The 15927-nt window shown below is 36.6% G+C and overlaps 1 protein-coding gene across 1 annotated transcript; it reads right to left on the bottom strand.

Annotated features, from left to right (window-relative positions):
* Positions 1 to 13751: 13751 nt before the first annotated feature.
* On the bottom strand, positions 13752 to 14402 carry LOC149242645 (F-box/kelch-repeat protein At1g80440-like). The gene has a single exon (XM_089370933.1). The coding sequence runs from the start codon at positions 14400 to 14402 to the stop codon at positions 13752 to 13754; it is 651 nt and encodes a 216-aa protein (XP_089227059.1).
* Between the last annotated feature and the right edge of the window lie 1525 nt (positions 14403 to 15927).

Here is a 15927-nt window from a genome sequence, read left to right as displayed (position 1 = left end):
TGCAAACTGTGACCCGAAACCCAAGAAAAGTCTCGTCTCTGGCCCAACGCAGGTATTGTTCTGTGAATCTGGAATTCAGCACACTTCCCGAGTGTAGCAGGTGCGCTGCATTTCAAATTCCCTGTGTTACAGGTGCGATGATCAGACTAGGCATTGTTCAGTTTTGGTTTCTGTGATTCATTCTTTTCAGTTATATTCATGAATTTTGCTGCCTGTAATCAGTATATCTCTGTTTGAAACCCCTTTTCCTTGTTGTTATTCCACATCCTTTTTGCAAAAGAACTGTAAATGTTTTTGTGTATTTGTTGATTCATTTTCAGTTCTCCTTTGCAAAAAGTAACGTAATCGTACTGTCGTCCTTTGATTTGAAAGTGTCGCAAGTGTCGTTTTCAGTCATAGGAAAGAGTTTGGTTGCTATAGATAGTCGATTATCCTGTTACTATTGTATTTGGTCTGAATTTGTAATTTTTCTAGTGTCGAAAGCAAGTATTCATTTCCAAGTCACAAAGTGTTGTGATTGTCTCCATTTTTTATTTTGAAAAGAGACTTGTTAATAATTTTCACTTGAAGAGTAATTCAGATTTGTGCATTAGCTTTCTTTTTACCATTCACATACTAAGAAAGCCAAAAACAAATACATGCATGTGCATTTTCATTTAGACAGTTTGATTGGTTTGATTTAGGACTGTGCATTTAGTTTGTGCTCTTTGCTCTTTGTGAAAGAATACTGTCTCTCTTTCCTTAGTAGCTAGGATTTTCGTTGCACAAAGAAGATAAAAGACTGCTTATCATCTTAGATTGCATTTTAGGAATTATACATCTACATCTTGTGGTGAACCTGAAAGGCAAATTTCATAAACAAGATCAACTATAAAATAAATTCAATGAATCTAACAACGCTTTGGAACCTAACGCACAACATTTAGAAATCTAGGCTAGAGACGTATTCCGACGTCGTAAAGCTTGGTAACTATTGTTCTCACTGATTGTTGGGTGATTCCTCCACTTTGAGACGATAAGTGCCAGTACGGACTTGTGCTCCCATGTACCGTCGAGTATATGTTGGGAGACCACAATAGACTTAATCCTTTATCCATAGGAAGCTGTGTCTGCCGCCCTATCGATTGCAATGCACTGAACACAACATTCGAGAAGATTGACTGCCGTACCGTAAAAAGTATTCTGCAGTTTTGTGATTGGTTTGGTAATTCCTCTACCTAGATTTCCAGAGGAGTCCCTTTTCAGACTCCTTAACGGAAAAGGTCCATCTGAGCACTTGTCACTTCAGGCTCATTAAAAATCGAAGGCGACTAGAGTTGTTAGGCCCCTATACTACTAGTGTAACCCCTAATTGTTATTAGTATAACCCACTTATTATATTGATGTACCCATGTAGTGCCCATATTGTTACTATTATGCCACATAGAAGCCCACCATTGTTACTGTTGTGCCCTACAATATTATTGTTATGTAGGCTTTGATTGTATTGGGACCACTTAGACTCCTATATATAGAAAGGAGGTATTTTCATTTGTATCATCCAAGAATTGTTCATTTATGTAATGTAAAGGAGGTTGCCCCCTCGAAGAGGCTGAATTCTAAGGCGTGGATCTCTCTTTTCTATCTTTTTGTGAGCTGGTTTCATAACATTTGGTATCAGAGCTTTGGATTCTAGGGTTTCGCTGCTCCAAACCGGTCATCGTGGAATTTTCACTATAACTTTTTTTCTGTGACGTTTCAGAAGTCGCAAACAAAACCCATTTGAGAAGAATTGGCGCTGAACCCTAGGTCCGAATTTCAGATCTGTTCGCGCGATATTTTCGGAGATATGATCTGTGGAAGTTGGTCTTTTTGCAGACTCCTGAATTACACTCAAAACAGGTGACCTGGGGAAAATCGTCATAACTTTCTTTCTGAGCATCGGATTGAAATTTCGTAAGAAGGTACAGAAAGAGGACGGACTGTAGTTTCTTTTTATATATTTTTCAGAGTCAAAGGTTGAAACAGTGACACGTGGCACTTCATACAAGTTCGCTCTACTGAACTAGTCTATAATCAGGTCACTGCGGGAGATTGTGCATAACTTTTTCTTGGAGAATCCAATTTGGATCATACTTGTGGCATTAGAAAGAGGACACAGAGGGCTACTACAGGTCACAAGTTTAGAACTTAAAGATCTGAAAGTACAGAGTTATAGTCGTTTCAAGGTAGAGCTCCTAAAATCAATAAAAAGCAAGATGAGGAAGTTTGATGGCAAGGATCCGGTAAATTGGATACTTCAGATGGAGCAATATTTTGATATGCATGGTGTACAACTGTTACAAAAGGTATGTATTGCATCTTCATATTTAGAACCAGATCAATTTTTATGGTACAAAGGGCTTTGTTCTCGTAAAAAACTTGTTACGTGGTCAATTTTCACGGAGGAAATGATAGCACATTATGAGGATATAAAGAGCAACACCTTCTTTAGAGCAACACCACAACAATTGGAAAGAGTAAAAGGGCTTTGTGACATAATGGAAAGCAAAATTATGGAAACCAGGAAGCATACCCCTCACAACTATAAAGATGGAAGTGTTGTTTCTCCCAGCCTTCCACAACCTACAAGGGTTACACCACAACAATTGGAAGAAAAAAGAGGAAAAGGGCTTTGTTACAATTGTGATAGCAAATGCACTAAAGGTCATAGGTGTGCTGAGAAGAAATTATTTTACATAGAATATGAAGAGGAGGAAGAAAAGGATCAAGAAACATCAAAAGAAGAGGATATACGTCAGGACACCACCCCAGAGAAAGAAGAAATGAATCAGACCATATCTTGTAAAGCATTGGCAAGAATTACCACTCCTCAAACTCTCAAGATAGAAGGACATATCAAGAAGAAAAAGGTGCAAGAAGTGAAAGATCACATCGAGAAAGAAGAAATGAATCCAACCATATCTTGTAATTCAATGGATGAAATTACCACTCCTCAAACTATCAAGATAGAAGGACACATCAAGAAGAAAAATGTTCAAGAAGTGAAAGATCACATCGAGCATCAAGAAATGAATCCAACCATATCTTGTAAAGGACTGGAAGAAATTACCACTCCTCAAAAGATAGAAGGACATATCAAGAAGAAAAAGGTTCAAGTAGAGAAAGATCATATCGAGCATCAACAGCAAGTTCTCCAACTTTTAAAGGATAACGCCACTTCAGTGCAAAATCAAATGAAACAACAGGTAGATCAACATCGTAGTGAAAAATGTTTTGATGTGAGTGATTGGGTATTTTTACTGCTACATCTCAAGCAAGCTCTTTATGAGAAGGAAATGTTGGCAATACTACATGCACTTAAAAAATGGCGACCTTACCGAATGGGAAGATGCTTCAAGGATGAGGATGTGGAAGCATTGTTTTGTGCTATTTATATTATCCAACCAAATTGGATAAACGAAGCAACGGATGAATGGAAGAAGAACGAAGAAGTATGGCCACTTATTCAAAAGTTTCAAAAGATCCCAATTCAAGCAATATTGCCAGAAATTGAAGAGGAAGGAAAAATCATATTGGAACCTGGAGCAGTCACAAAAACAAGAACCCAACAGCTACGAAATCGATCAATTTCAGAGTATCTCATCAAGTGGAAGAACTTACCCACTGAATATTCCACATGGGAGGACAATAATTTTATATAGAAGCATCAAGAACTACTCAAGCGTTGAGGACAACGCTTTTTGAAGGAGAGGGGCATGTTAGGCCCCTATACTACTAGTGTAACCCCTAATTGTTATTAGTATAACCCACTTATTATATTGATGTACCCATGTAGTGCCCATATTGTTACTATTATGCCACATAGAAGCCCACCATTGTTACTGTTGTGCCCTACAATATTATTGTTATGTAGGCTTTGATTGTATTGGGACCACTTAGACTCCTATATATAGAAAGGAGGTATTTTCATTTGTATCATCTAAGAATTGTTCATTTATGTAATGTAAAGGAGGTTGCCCCCTCGAAGAGGCTGAATTCTAAGTCGTGGATCTCTCTTTTCTATCTTTTTGTGAGCTGGTTTCATAACAAGAGTCATCTTTTGTTTTTTCTCGACTCTTAAAAATTGAAAAAAAAAGTTGTGTCAAAGCGTCTAAAATTTATTTCAAACGGAATAATCATCACCCTTTCCTACGTTTATCTTAGGTTGAGAAAATGGAACCCACCAACCAAGGAATTCCCCTTGGAGGAAATCCTAGTCCCTTCTCCTCTTGGGGAGATGTTGGTGTACCCCATATGGCCACATTGTCGCTTCCAGGATTGACAATCGGCTTGCCCATATGGCTCTTCTCAACCTCTGTCGTTCAGAACACCGCAATTCCTGAAAAATCGAGTCAGCAACTAGATGAATCCAGAGTTTCCCACCAACCTTTTACTTCCTCCAATTCTTCCTCTCCTCCTTCTTCTTCACTTGATGGGGTTGGTAAAGCCAAAAATCAAGTACCTGAGAAGAAGAAGGAAAAGAATAAGAAAGAGAAAAAGAAGGAGGAGCTAAAAGCGAAAGGGGGCAACCAAGCGTCGTCTAGCGAAAATCCACACACTGCACCAACCAGGCCTAAATCGCCATGTGTCATTTGCAAAGGAGACCACTATCATAGAGATTGTCCTTGCATCCCTCGGATCTTAAGGGACTAGTATCCTCGTTTGCACAACCCGGTGTCATCAACCTCTGATGATCATGTTGAAAACACACTGTCGACTAGTGAAAGTGAAGCCCCAGGAAAAAAAGGAAAATATAGATTTCCTTGTAAACTGTGCGAAGGCAACCATGCCGTCCACTGTTGTCCCTTCTTAGACGAGGCTAAAAGAGTTTTGGACGATCGTCCGGTTTCACCGTTACGACTTCCTCTTGGATAAAAAACTCTTGCCGAGTCCGTCACTAGTTGAAAAGCCGGCTGACCCGCCCAGGTGGTCGGCCGAAGCATCTATCACTGAAGACAAACCATCTGAACCCATACGAGACGAAAGTCAAAAGGTCGAGGTGGCAGTTGACCCGGTCTTGCCTTCAGAGGTTCCATCTTCAGATGATACAGTCACAGAAGAGAATAAGGATGACACCGTCCAAATTCTTTTCGTAAGCACAGACTCCGATGAACATGGGGGCAATTTACTCGTTCCTTTACCGCAGGAAGGAAGTTCGTCAGAGTCGTACCCGGCCGTCTATTCGGTCCCACCTCCAAGCAACCTAGTTGTTTCTTTCGACTGGAATCAACTAGGCAGACCCCGTTTACTGGCTACTGTACCATTCCGAATTATTACTCAAATATATAGAATGGTTATGGCCGGTACCATCATAGATGAAGGGGCTTGTTTGAGTATCCTTTCCTCGACTGCTTGGAAAATACTTGGTTCACCATCGCCTTTGCCTGAGATGAGAAATCTAACATGCTTTGACAAAGGAACCAGTCGACCATTAGGGATCGTTCCCAATGTTCCCATAACATTGAGAGGGAAAACCGTTCACATGAACGTAATGGTAGTTCAAGGACCCCTGGATTATAAACTACTCCTTGGACGAGACTATATTTATTGCATGGGAGCCATTGTCTCATCACTCTTTAGAGTAATGTGTTTTCTGCACAAAGGAAGAGTGGTCAAGCTCGTAGACCAGCTTTCATTTCCTGGATCACGCATAGAAAATAGTCATATACCATCCCTGAATGGTCTTTTCACACAAGGAATGTCGCATCAATCTCCAGTCCATCCACGAGATGAGCGTGAGTGATTCGGGGGACATGACTGAAACCCAGGGGGCATGCACCCCGGTCTGCTTTGGCAGGAAAACTTCGGGTATAGGGTAGGTTTCCGTGAGAGATATATGACTGGTCTGTACTCCCATCCATGATTGGAAGAGGGAGTTATTCTGGAATAAGATTCTCTCGTCAAAGTTATGTGAGTGGATTGTCTCACCTTTGTCTATTTTGGTAGACATCGCCGAAGAAGTGTTTTGTTTGCGCTGTGAATAGAACAATCTTTGGTAACCTGAAAGAGGTAGACCTTTCCTGATAAAACAAATGTTTTGTCGGTGATTTGAAGGGTGACCTTGAAACTCTGTTTTATACCTGGGGGCATGCAAACCTTTTGGCGTACAAGCGAAGAATGATCATTTATCTGTTTTTTGGATTGGTCGTTTCCTAACTTGCATAAAGAAAGGATGTGGGGAAAAATTCTAAAAATTGTCGTTATCATATATGGGACATTCTTATTATACGACTGGATTAATCGAGCAGTGTTACTACAAGGTTCAAGCTCGTTAAAAAATAAACCTGCATTGAGCAGTTTCAACATATAGTTCAAGCTCGTTAAAAAATAAACATAAGCCATGAGCAAATGTTTCTCCCCGCGTTTAAGCTCATTAAAAAATGAATTATTTCCCGGTAAATAACCATCGTGAATGTAGTACTTCAGCTTTTAAAAGCCTTGGTCGTGTTCTCATCATCACCTCCACTCTGTATTGGCCGATCATTCACCTCCATTTGATTGTTTACCCCTTTTGAGGAATAGCTGCGAAGAGTGATCTCACTAGCCATCCTTGTAACACTGCCGTGATTGGAAAATTCCAAACCTTACCTGGAATCAGCTGCTACACAATTTTATCCCTCGTTCCTCAAAAGACGAGTCTCCTTTAAGCTCTTTTCAACTGACTCATAAAATATGAAAAGATTGTCGAGCCATTGGCCTCTCCAGCTCGTTAAAGGGACCGGAAGTGCTATCCCTCCTTTAGATTTTAATCTTTTTGGACCTGAGGGATTATTACACAAAAAGATCGAGCACTTGTTTTGTTCGGCTCGTTAAAAGTATCGAAAATTCATCCCTTTTGTATTGTTTTATACTTTTTCGGACTTAAGGGAATAGATGACGAAAAAGAAATTTTGGAGTTTCCTTTATGTTCCTTTTTAGACTCTTTAAAATTGAAATGGACCGAGTTATCTTTGTCGTTAAACTCGTTAAAACTTAATAGCGACAAACTTGTCCATAGCAGACAAGAACGAGTTTCACTATCGCTAGGCTCGTTAAAACATAGTGATGGGTTTGCCCGAAGGGAAAATTATAGAACAAGCATATGTTATCCTCCTCTAGCTTGACAAAAATAAAGAGGTACTGGTCAGCAATGACTGGGGAAAAATTGGGAAGAAAAAATTGAAGAAACTTTGTTGGTAGCAAGTCGCTCTTGAACATGACACTTTCACTCCGCATCCAAGTCGGGTTGGGTTGTTTCATTCACTGGTCACATCACCATGGTCCCATCACACCATCCACATTTGGGGTTAATGCTACCAATCCATCACGTCAGTGTCGCCGATATGTTCAAGAGAAGTCATTAAGAGAATTCACCTGTGTCTCACCCGCTACAATACATTTACACTCCATTCTTTCATGACCGCCACCCTGAACCTTATGTCATCATATTGTTTTCACCTCCATTAAAATCATTTGCTCCGTTCCGTGTCATTGATGTGGGATTCATTAAAGCCCTCCTGTGACGGATCGCTTCTTGTCGACATTAGCTCATTATCCAAGAAGTCGATCTAGGAACACCCCGTTCAGTACTTTGAAGCTTGCATGCCTCAATGGCAAGTTTCTCACTTCCGGTGACAGGTTTACATCAATGGCCTTCGACCGAAAGATTTTGCGTGGTGTTCGACGCCAAGTCCTTTATTCACACCACGTGAATTGTACTGCAGTACCTTGAGGGTCATTATCATTATCGGTGATTCCTCTCGCACCTGTTAACATCTTACATCATTGGCTGGTAATCAGGCGATGTCTTTCCATGTTCGACTCCAGAACATCTCTCACATGGATAGACTTGTACTTCGAGTGAAGATCGAACGAGATTGAAGACCCCGGATCTAGTTTCATCCATCTGGGCTGCGATATATATTCAGGGAAATAAAGACATCAAATGTACATTATTTTTGCACAGATAATGATCCAATCAAAGGGATGATGACTCTACTAGAATCATCAGTCTACACTCAGACGATTGTCTATCCTATGTACATGAAAATGAATTTATAAAGCTGAGCATGGGAATGCCCGCCTCAGCTAGATTATGAAAATATTATGAAGATAATGTATTGTATTGTATCTTATTATAGGTCTCCTCCCAACTTGAAAGAACTTCAGATCCTCATAATAAATCATTTCACCCGACATCAAAAGATTAACGACCTCATGCTTTAGGGGGCAATTGTTATAGACATTTTTGGGCACTACAACCCCAAGAATGAAATGTCCATAAACCAAGGGCTCCTAAGTCCCTAAAAGTGTTGTTCTAACCCCTAAAGGAACAAGGTCAACTGATTACAGTTTCTCCCAGAAGTTCTCCATGAAAAACTGCTCAGAACTGGTCAAAACAGGATCATTTCAGCTGCTCCATAGGCAAAGTGCGTTGCATCTCACCTAAATACACTGTGTGGATGCGTTGAATTTAAAAAAGCCCTTCTATGGGATGCGATAGGTGAAAAGTGACAAATTGCAGTGTCATTCAGTGAGGTGGAGAGGCATGGAATCTTCCAGAAACTTCTCCTATGACAATTGCCCCTCTGAATTCGACCAAGGATGAGTAAGAGATCATCAATCTCCAAGTGGAAGCAAGAACTATCAGAGGGAAGACACTAATCAAATCACAAGCTGACTCATCTCCCTTACAGATATCTATATATGGATCCCTCATCTCAGAGATCCAGGGGCTGGAATTTTGCATATTGTAAGGAATTACTATTGGTTTCTTGAGATAACATCAGAGTGTTGGGTGATCTAAGCTTTGTATGAGGTGAAGAGGGGCTTACTTGCTGAGAGGATGATGCTGGGTCAGAACAACTGGTTGTAACTCCCTTGGCTCTTTCTTGTTTATCAATAAAAGCTATTCAAGTTTTCCTCCATACTCTTGTGTCATTTATGTTTTATGCATTTTTATAGTCAATTTACATCTGATCCTAGATTGTTTATGATTATAGATCCATGTTCTTGTATAGTGTTATGCTACTGTGATCTTACAGGTACTCTATGAAGCTGGGCATGCAAGGGAACAAGTAGCGAAAGACTATCAAGAGAGAGAGGAATCGAACTAGGATATTAGCACAAGAGAGAGGTTGGTCTTCTTTGTTCTTCTCTCATCTATATTTCATAAAAGAAAAAATGAAAATAGCTTTACTTTGTTTGTTTCTAAGGTAGCTACCACACCTTAGTGGGATAAACAGTTCTGTGTAAACACTTTTCCCTGTAACAATATCATGTAGCATTTCTTCCTCTTCTTCATGAGTCATGCTAGCACTTTCAAGTTGCTTACAAATTGTTTGCATTTTCTTTCCTCGGGGTATCAGTTACCAATAATAATGCTCCACTATGCCCTTTGAATTTTTTAAAATAAATTTTCAAACCAACCTTAAGAAAAAAATTTAAAAAATTTGCACACCCTTTTTCACTTTGTAGGAGCTCGATATTTCCTCTGATGTATCTCTGTAATTTTGGATCATCCAATTCTGAAATTTTGATCTGCACTAGCCCTATATGTCCTCTTTTCAATGCCACAAGTATGATCCAAATTGGATTCTCCAAGGAAGAGTTATGCCAAATCTCGCACAGTGACCTGATTATAGACTAGTTCACTATAGCGAACTTGTACAACATGGACCATTAATCCTTTTCCTGCCACAACGTTAAATATAATCTCTACCTTGTGCAAGTAATCCAACTTTTCCTACCCATGTTATCATTACCAACATTGATATCATGATTACATTTATATATAATCATATTAACTAATGTTTCCCTTCACATAAGAACATATTCTTAGAGGACAAAACACTAATGCATACCTTTGAAGGGACTAGCTACAACATCAGTTATAATCTTCCTACATGAAAATTTACATAAACTTTATCAACAGATCTAGTCCTTTAGCTATTTTTCATGCATGCAAATATATAAAGCAATGTCACACAACTTGTTGTCTTCTCTCACATCCAAATGTAAATCCTTTCTAATGGAATCTAACACCAATCTCGTGTGCATACACATCTCATTCAACAAGAAACTAAGATAATTGTTATGTTAGCATAAAATTAATCACATATTATTTTCCTAAAGAAATATGACTCAATAGTTCTTCTATCCATACAAAGAATATATATCTATAACACATTGACTATATTTTGTGCATCCAATAGCTTATCATAATAGCCCTTCTTTAATGTATGCAACACATATTCCCTTCTCTAGAATTCTACCATCATTTCATGTAAACCGTTACATCTTTCTAAAAGGAGGTCATTATAACCCCATTTCTCGATCTTCCTATAAGTAAGTTTCTCATGCTTTCCCTTTGAAGAAAATATTATAGATACCCATCTTTGTGCATAAAAATCAAGAAACAATAACAAGGTTAACTTACCCTTTTATGCGCCGGAATCAAGAAATCGACCCACCTCCTCATCTAGCAAGACAGTCTTTTAAAGATATTAATATTTTCAAAAGAGTTAACATCGATTATTATTTCCAAGAAAGTCAACATAATAGTTTCTCTAAGTACACCCAAAATCATATTTCTAATGTCACAATAGCTACCCTTATGTGCATGCAACATGTGTTTTTACTAACAAATTACTTTTACTTCATTGCACATAATGTTTTCATGAAACAAGTATGGATTCTCGTTGTTTTATGAACACTATTCATATGTGTCTTTTAAAGAAAGAATATCTATTTTTGTTTTCAAGAGATCTCTCATAAAAGCCATCATTTTCCTGCATGAAGTATGCACACTTTTTCTAAAAAGAAACTATATTTATGTGTATATAAAACATATTTTTTCTTCAAGAAAGTTAGAATGATTATCTATGTGCCTAGAAGGACATCATTATCTATTTCTATTATGCATACAATGCATAACTATTTCACAAGAACTTCAAAATTTGCTAGCATCCCATTGCAATAAACCCTGTATCCATTTTCAATAAAACCCAACTTAACTATTATTTCTTTTATATGCATTCTATTTTCCATAAATGCAATAACTATTGTTTGAATATGGGTTATCCTTACCCAAAATAACTATTTCCATGTCCAAAATAAACATATATTCATTTCAAATACTAACACAAACTCCTATATTTTCCAAGATTTAGCATAGATACTTATCTCTTTTGTGACTCACTCCATGCTTTCCATCAAAATAATAAAACAATGCACGGCCAGCGTGCTCATCGACCGTGATGAATCGAGCGTATTGTTTAAGATTTACTATTGGCTGACCAGGCAGTCTACCAAATAAATACTGTGATGAATCCAGCGTATTGTTTAAGATTTACTTTTGGCTGACCACGCAGTCTACCAAATAAATCCTCCGCCGGACCTCCACTAATTGGGACAGCGATGCCAAAGAATACGTACATAATCAAGAACAACCATCGCTGCAATTATAGTTGCAACTCCATTCTACTTTCCCTGCTAAGAACAACAACAAAAGGCTCGAATACTTTTCTGTGAGCTGAAGAGCCCCTGGATCCAGCTGTCCAGTCAAGAAACGCGCAAGCTAATTCAGAGTATACTTCGGAATCGAGCTGCCTTTGGATTCAAAAGCAAGCATACTCGTCCTTATGACTCTCATAAATCATGATAATCTCATGAGATATTCAATAAACAATAGCATCCTGCATGGTCTAAAAATTTGCATGCCAGTCCCTGCAAACCTATATAGAAACACTTAATTATATAAGCCAGAAAGGCAGGCATCCGAAAGCCTAATGAGTCTGAGTGCAAGTTCCGATAAACTCCAACCGTTGCCTCCATCCACTTTCTTTCCTTTCTTGATTTACCTCAGTCAGTTATCAAGATTAGTTTCTGTAACTTTTTCGTAATCTAAAATTACTTTTAAGCAGGGTTGATTACGATAGGGATATTACATAGATCCATTTAATTATGAATCTTTCATACTCCTGGAGGAATCAAATCTCTAGGGCAGACTCTTTTTTTTGGAATGTAAAACCTCATGAATTGTTTTCACCTCTAGGTATTTGATAGCAAGGTATTTGATAGCTCTAGGCTCATGTAGATATTCTTCTAATTCGTTCTATTAAAAATATGAATACATTAGTTAAAAAAAATTAACTAAAAACTAAAAATAGTCAAAACATAAAATTTTCTATTTAAAATTAATGTATCATTTTGTTGATGATCAACTTGGTTGACACATGTATTTTTAATTCATATGAATACTTTAGTAAAAAAATAACTAAAAGTTTAAAATACTTCAAACTAAAAATATCAATATATTGATAAATTTTTATTTAAAAAAATAAAGGAAACTAATATTTTGTAATATTAAAATAGGATATTTCAGGTAAAAAATAAAAACAAAGGTAAAAATAATAATTTGTAATTGATTTGTTAAAATAAAAAATAATAAAATACAAATGAAAATATTTGATTGTGTTCTTTTTATACTTGAAAAAATGAATGGGAAAATTTTTATGAGAATCATATTTATATTATATCAACTAGCTTATCTATTTTACTAGGACTTATCATATTTTTAGAGGAAAGTGTCAACCTGCAAACTTCTTTATTTTTAGAATGTACAATTTGAGAATAGGTTTGCACCTTCAGGATAGATCCTGAATTAGATAAATCCAGAGTTGTGAAATAGATCCCTGGTCCAAAATAAATCTAAAATAGTAAATTTCATATAATCTAAAATTAGCGTTTTCTTATTTAACTTATAAACCATGTGTTGCATTAAAAATTAGATGTGAAATATAAGAATCTAATACCTTATTAATTACTCTCAAATGAAAAAAGAACAGAAAAATTATATAATTTTAGTTTTAATTTAACTCTACTCACTATAACTCATCTAACATTCTAATTTAATTTAATAAAACCTTTTACATTTTCATTTTCATTTTCATTTAATATAAGAATCTTCTCATTTATTAATAATTAATTAAATAAACAAAACATTTAAAAAATAACTTCATTATATTAAATATCGCTAAACTAATAACTAATTACATAAACAGAACATTTGAAAAATAACTTCATTGTAATAGGAATACTAGTCCAATTACAAAATGTTGTGCATGCTGCATCAGATGACTCCACGCAACTAAATTAACCAATAAATTAACCCAGGAAACAATGCGTGGCTTTGCTAAATATTGGTCCAATTACCCATAAAATTACTCCACAAAACTAAATTACCCACCAGATCACTACCCCAAACAGGTAACTGCAAACCCACTGCATCCCGAAATTATCCGAAAAATTAATCCACGAAACTAAATTACCCACCAAATTACTCCACGAAACGAACCATGGCCTTAAATCTGGACAGTTGCTGCAGACACGAAGATACCGGAAGTGCTTCCTGGACCGCCACTAAGCCTAACATCAACCCACTGCCCAGTTGAGGGGTTAAACAGGTACACCACGTCTTTGTAGGATTTGTCACATCCACTTACGAAAATCCAGTTGCCCCATTGTGTAGCACTAAAATAACAGAGAGGAAATCGTGGGAGAGAGGCCACAACATTTTTCTCACCACCATACTTGAGCACCTCTTGTCCACTGAACGCGTACAACTCGCCAGACGAGGAAGTAACCGCAATACTTTTCCAGTTATATCCGCCGAATCTCCACATATCTTCCCGCATTCTCCAACTTCTCGCTCTCGGATCGTAAACTTCTGCACTTCTGTTCAATTGGGTTCAGCTTATCACCATAAATTTACCTTCCATGAAAATGCCGTGGCATGCATGGCCGTGTGGTTGGTTCATATGAGGCAGAATTTCCCATGTGTTTTTCTCCACGTCATAAACTTCAGCAGCGGCCAGAGGAGTTTTCGTTTCATTGATCCCGCCAGCCACGTAGACAAGTCCTGTGGAAGAAGAGACAGAGCAGGCAAAGAATGATCGAGGTGTGGGCATGTCAGATCCGCGGCTCCAACTGGCGGACTCAAAGTCATAAATGTACACACTCTTCATCAGACTCGTGTCGTGGCTACTTCCATTGTATCCACCTATGAGGACCAACTTTCTATTCACAGCCACGCACTTACACCGTTGTGGTATGCCAGCGAAGCGGGCATCGTCAATGGGAGGTAGGTTTTCCCAGGTGCGCTTCACAGGGTCATATACCATTACTACGCATGCATAACGGTGATCATGACGAGCGATCCGGTATTTTCGAATCAAGCAGAGCAGGTACTCACTTACTCGTGATATTTTTCTATCTTCATAGAATTTAGGGCTACTCACTGTAGCCTCCCAACTTCTGCAGACACCTTTCAACGTATAGTGTGATTTGTAAGGTACTCTCAACAAGCACTCACGAACGATATCATCTGGAATAAGCTCCATTAGACCACCTCAAATGCACCTGTTTCCCAATGGCCTTTACTCAAAGCTTCAGAGATCCAAGACTCTATAAAACAATGTGTTTCAAAGCTTCAGAGATCCAAGACTTTATAAAACAATGTGTTTTTTCAGGGTCATACATTTATAGTTTTATAGATTTAGTATTCAAATCACAGAGTTAAGATGGGTCCTTTGTTCTACAAATAAGGGGTCTCACACACGTCGTTATAGATTTAGTATTCAAATCACTCACTTAAGATGGGTCCCTTGTCCTATAAACAAGGGGTCTCATACAGGTGCTTGACTGTGATCTTAAAAGTAGATAATAATAATAATATAGAGTGAGGCATTAACCTCACCAATTACCTATGGTAAATGGGCAGAATTTAATATTTACATATATATATATATAACCTGTTAAGGTGATTTTTGTCATTCTAATTAAATTAATTAATTAACCGTGTAATACAAAGATGAGTTATAATTTTTTTTAGTATATGGTATTGAAACTTGCACTATTTTGACCTTAAAATTGGATAACTCTGATAATATGGTAAAAAAATTTGTTAGATGTTTATTTTTAAATCTTATATCAATTTTTTTATATAATAATAATAATGTAAAATAAAGTTAAATTAATTTTTGTAATATTTTTAAATCTTGGAAATATGTAATGTACGATAAGTGAAGTGTCTTGATGCTTATAGAAGTTTACTAGATAACCTTAGAACACGTCTTAATTAATGTATATATACTTTGACCAAGTCAAAATGTTTAGATAACATAATATAATAGGAAATTACAACATCTCTTCCATTTTATGCTCTCTCCACACAAAAAAACTAATAAAATTACATTATATATATATATATATATATATATATATATATATATATATAATAATTTTATTGTGAAGTGATAAATGGTTTTGGGGAATGTGATATTGACTAATGGTATTGGCCCATGTTATGGTATTGTAACAAAGTCTATTTACAAGTTAATAATATCTATTGTAAAGTGCAGGTGAATGAACATCCATACTTAAAAATCTTGTTGCCCACTAATTTCTATGTTATTTTTTATATCATTTTTTGTAGTGTAGTTAATGGAAATTTGAAATAAAAATAAAAATAACATTATGTTAAAATAAAAATTCTAAGTTATTTTTTTTTTAATTAATTTTTGTTGGGTAGTTAAAGTAAACTTGGTTACTTGCTCCAAGTTTATGAGAATTCATGGTATTACTCATGGTAGTTGTATCCTAAGATATTTTGCATCTCAAATATCTTATCGCTTTCAACACATGGTGGATTGAAAGTTAAAATGGATATCGTAAGTATTAAGTTTTTATGTGCTTATTAATGAAATTTAAATATGATTAAAAAATTATTATTTTAATTTCTATAGTAAAATTAATGGTAATTTATAGATACTATTTATATCTTGTATAATTTAATGTGATAAAGGGTTTACATATATCTAAAAATAGTTATAATATTTTTTTCTTTTACCTTTTGCTTTTTAAAAT

Source organism: Pinus tabuliformis, chromosome 8 (assembly GCF_031772625.1).
Source record: "Pinus tabuliformis cultivar Carrire ecotype Pingquan chromosome 8, CPIR1, whole genome shotgun sequence".
Classification (NCBI taxonomy): Eukaryota; Viridiplantae; Streptophyta; class Pinopsida; order Pinales; family Pinaceae; genus Pinus; species Pinus tabuliformis.
This window is presented reverse-complemented; position numbering and strand designations above follow the sequence as displayed.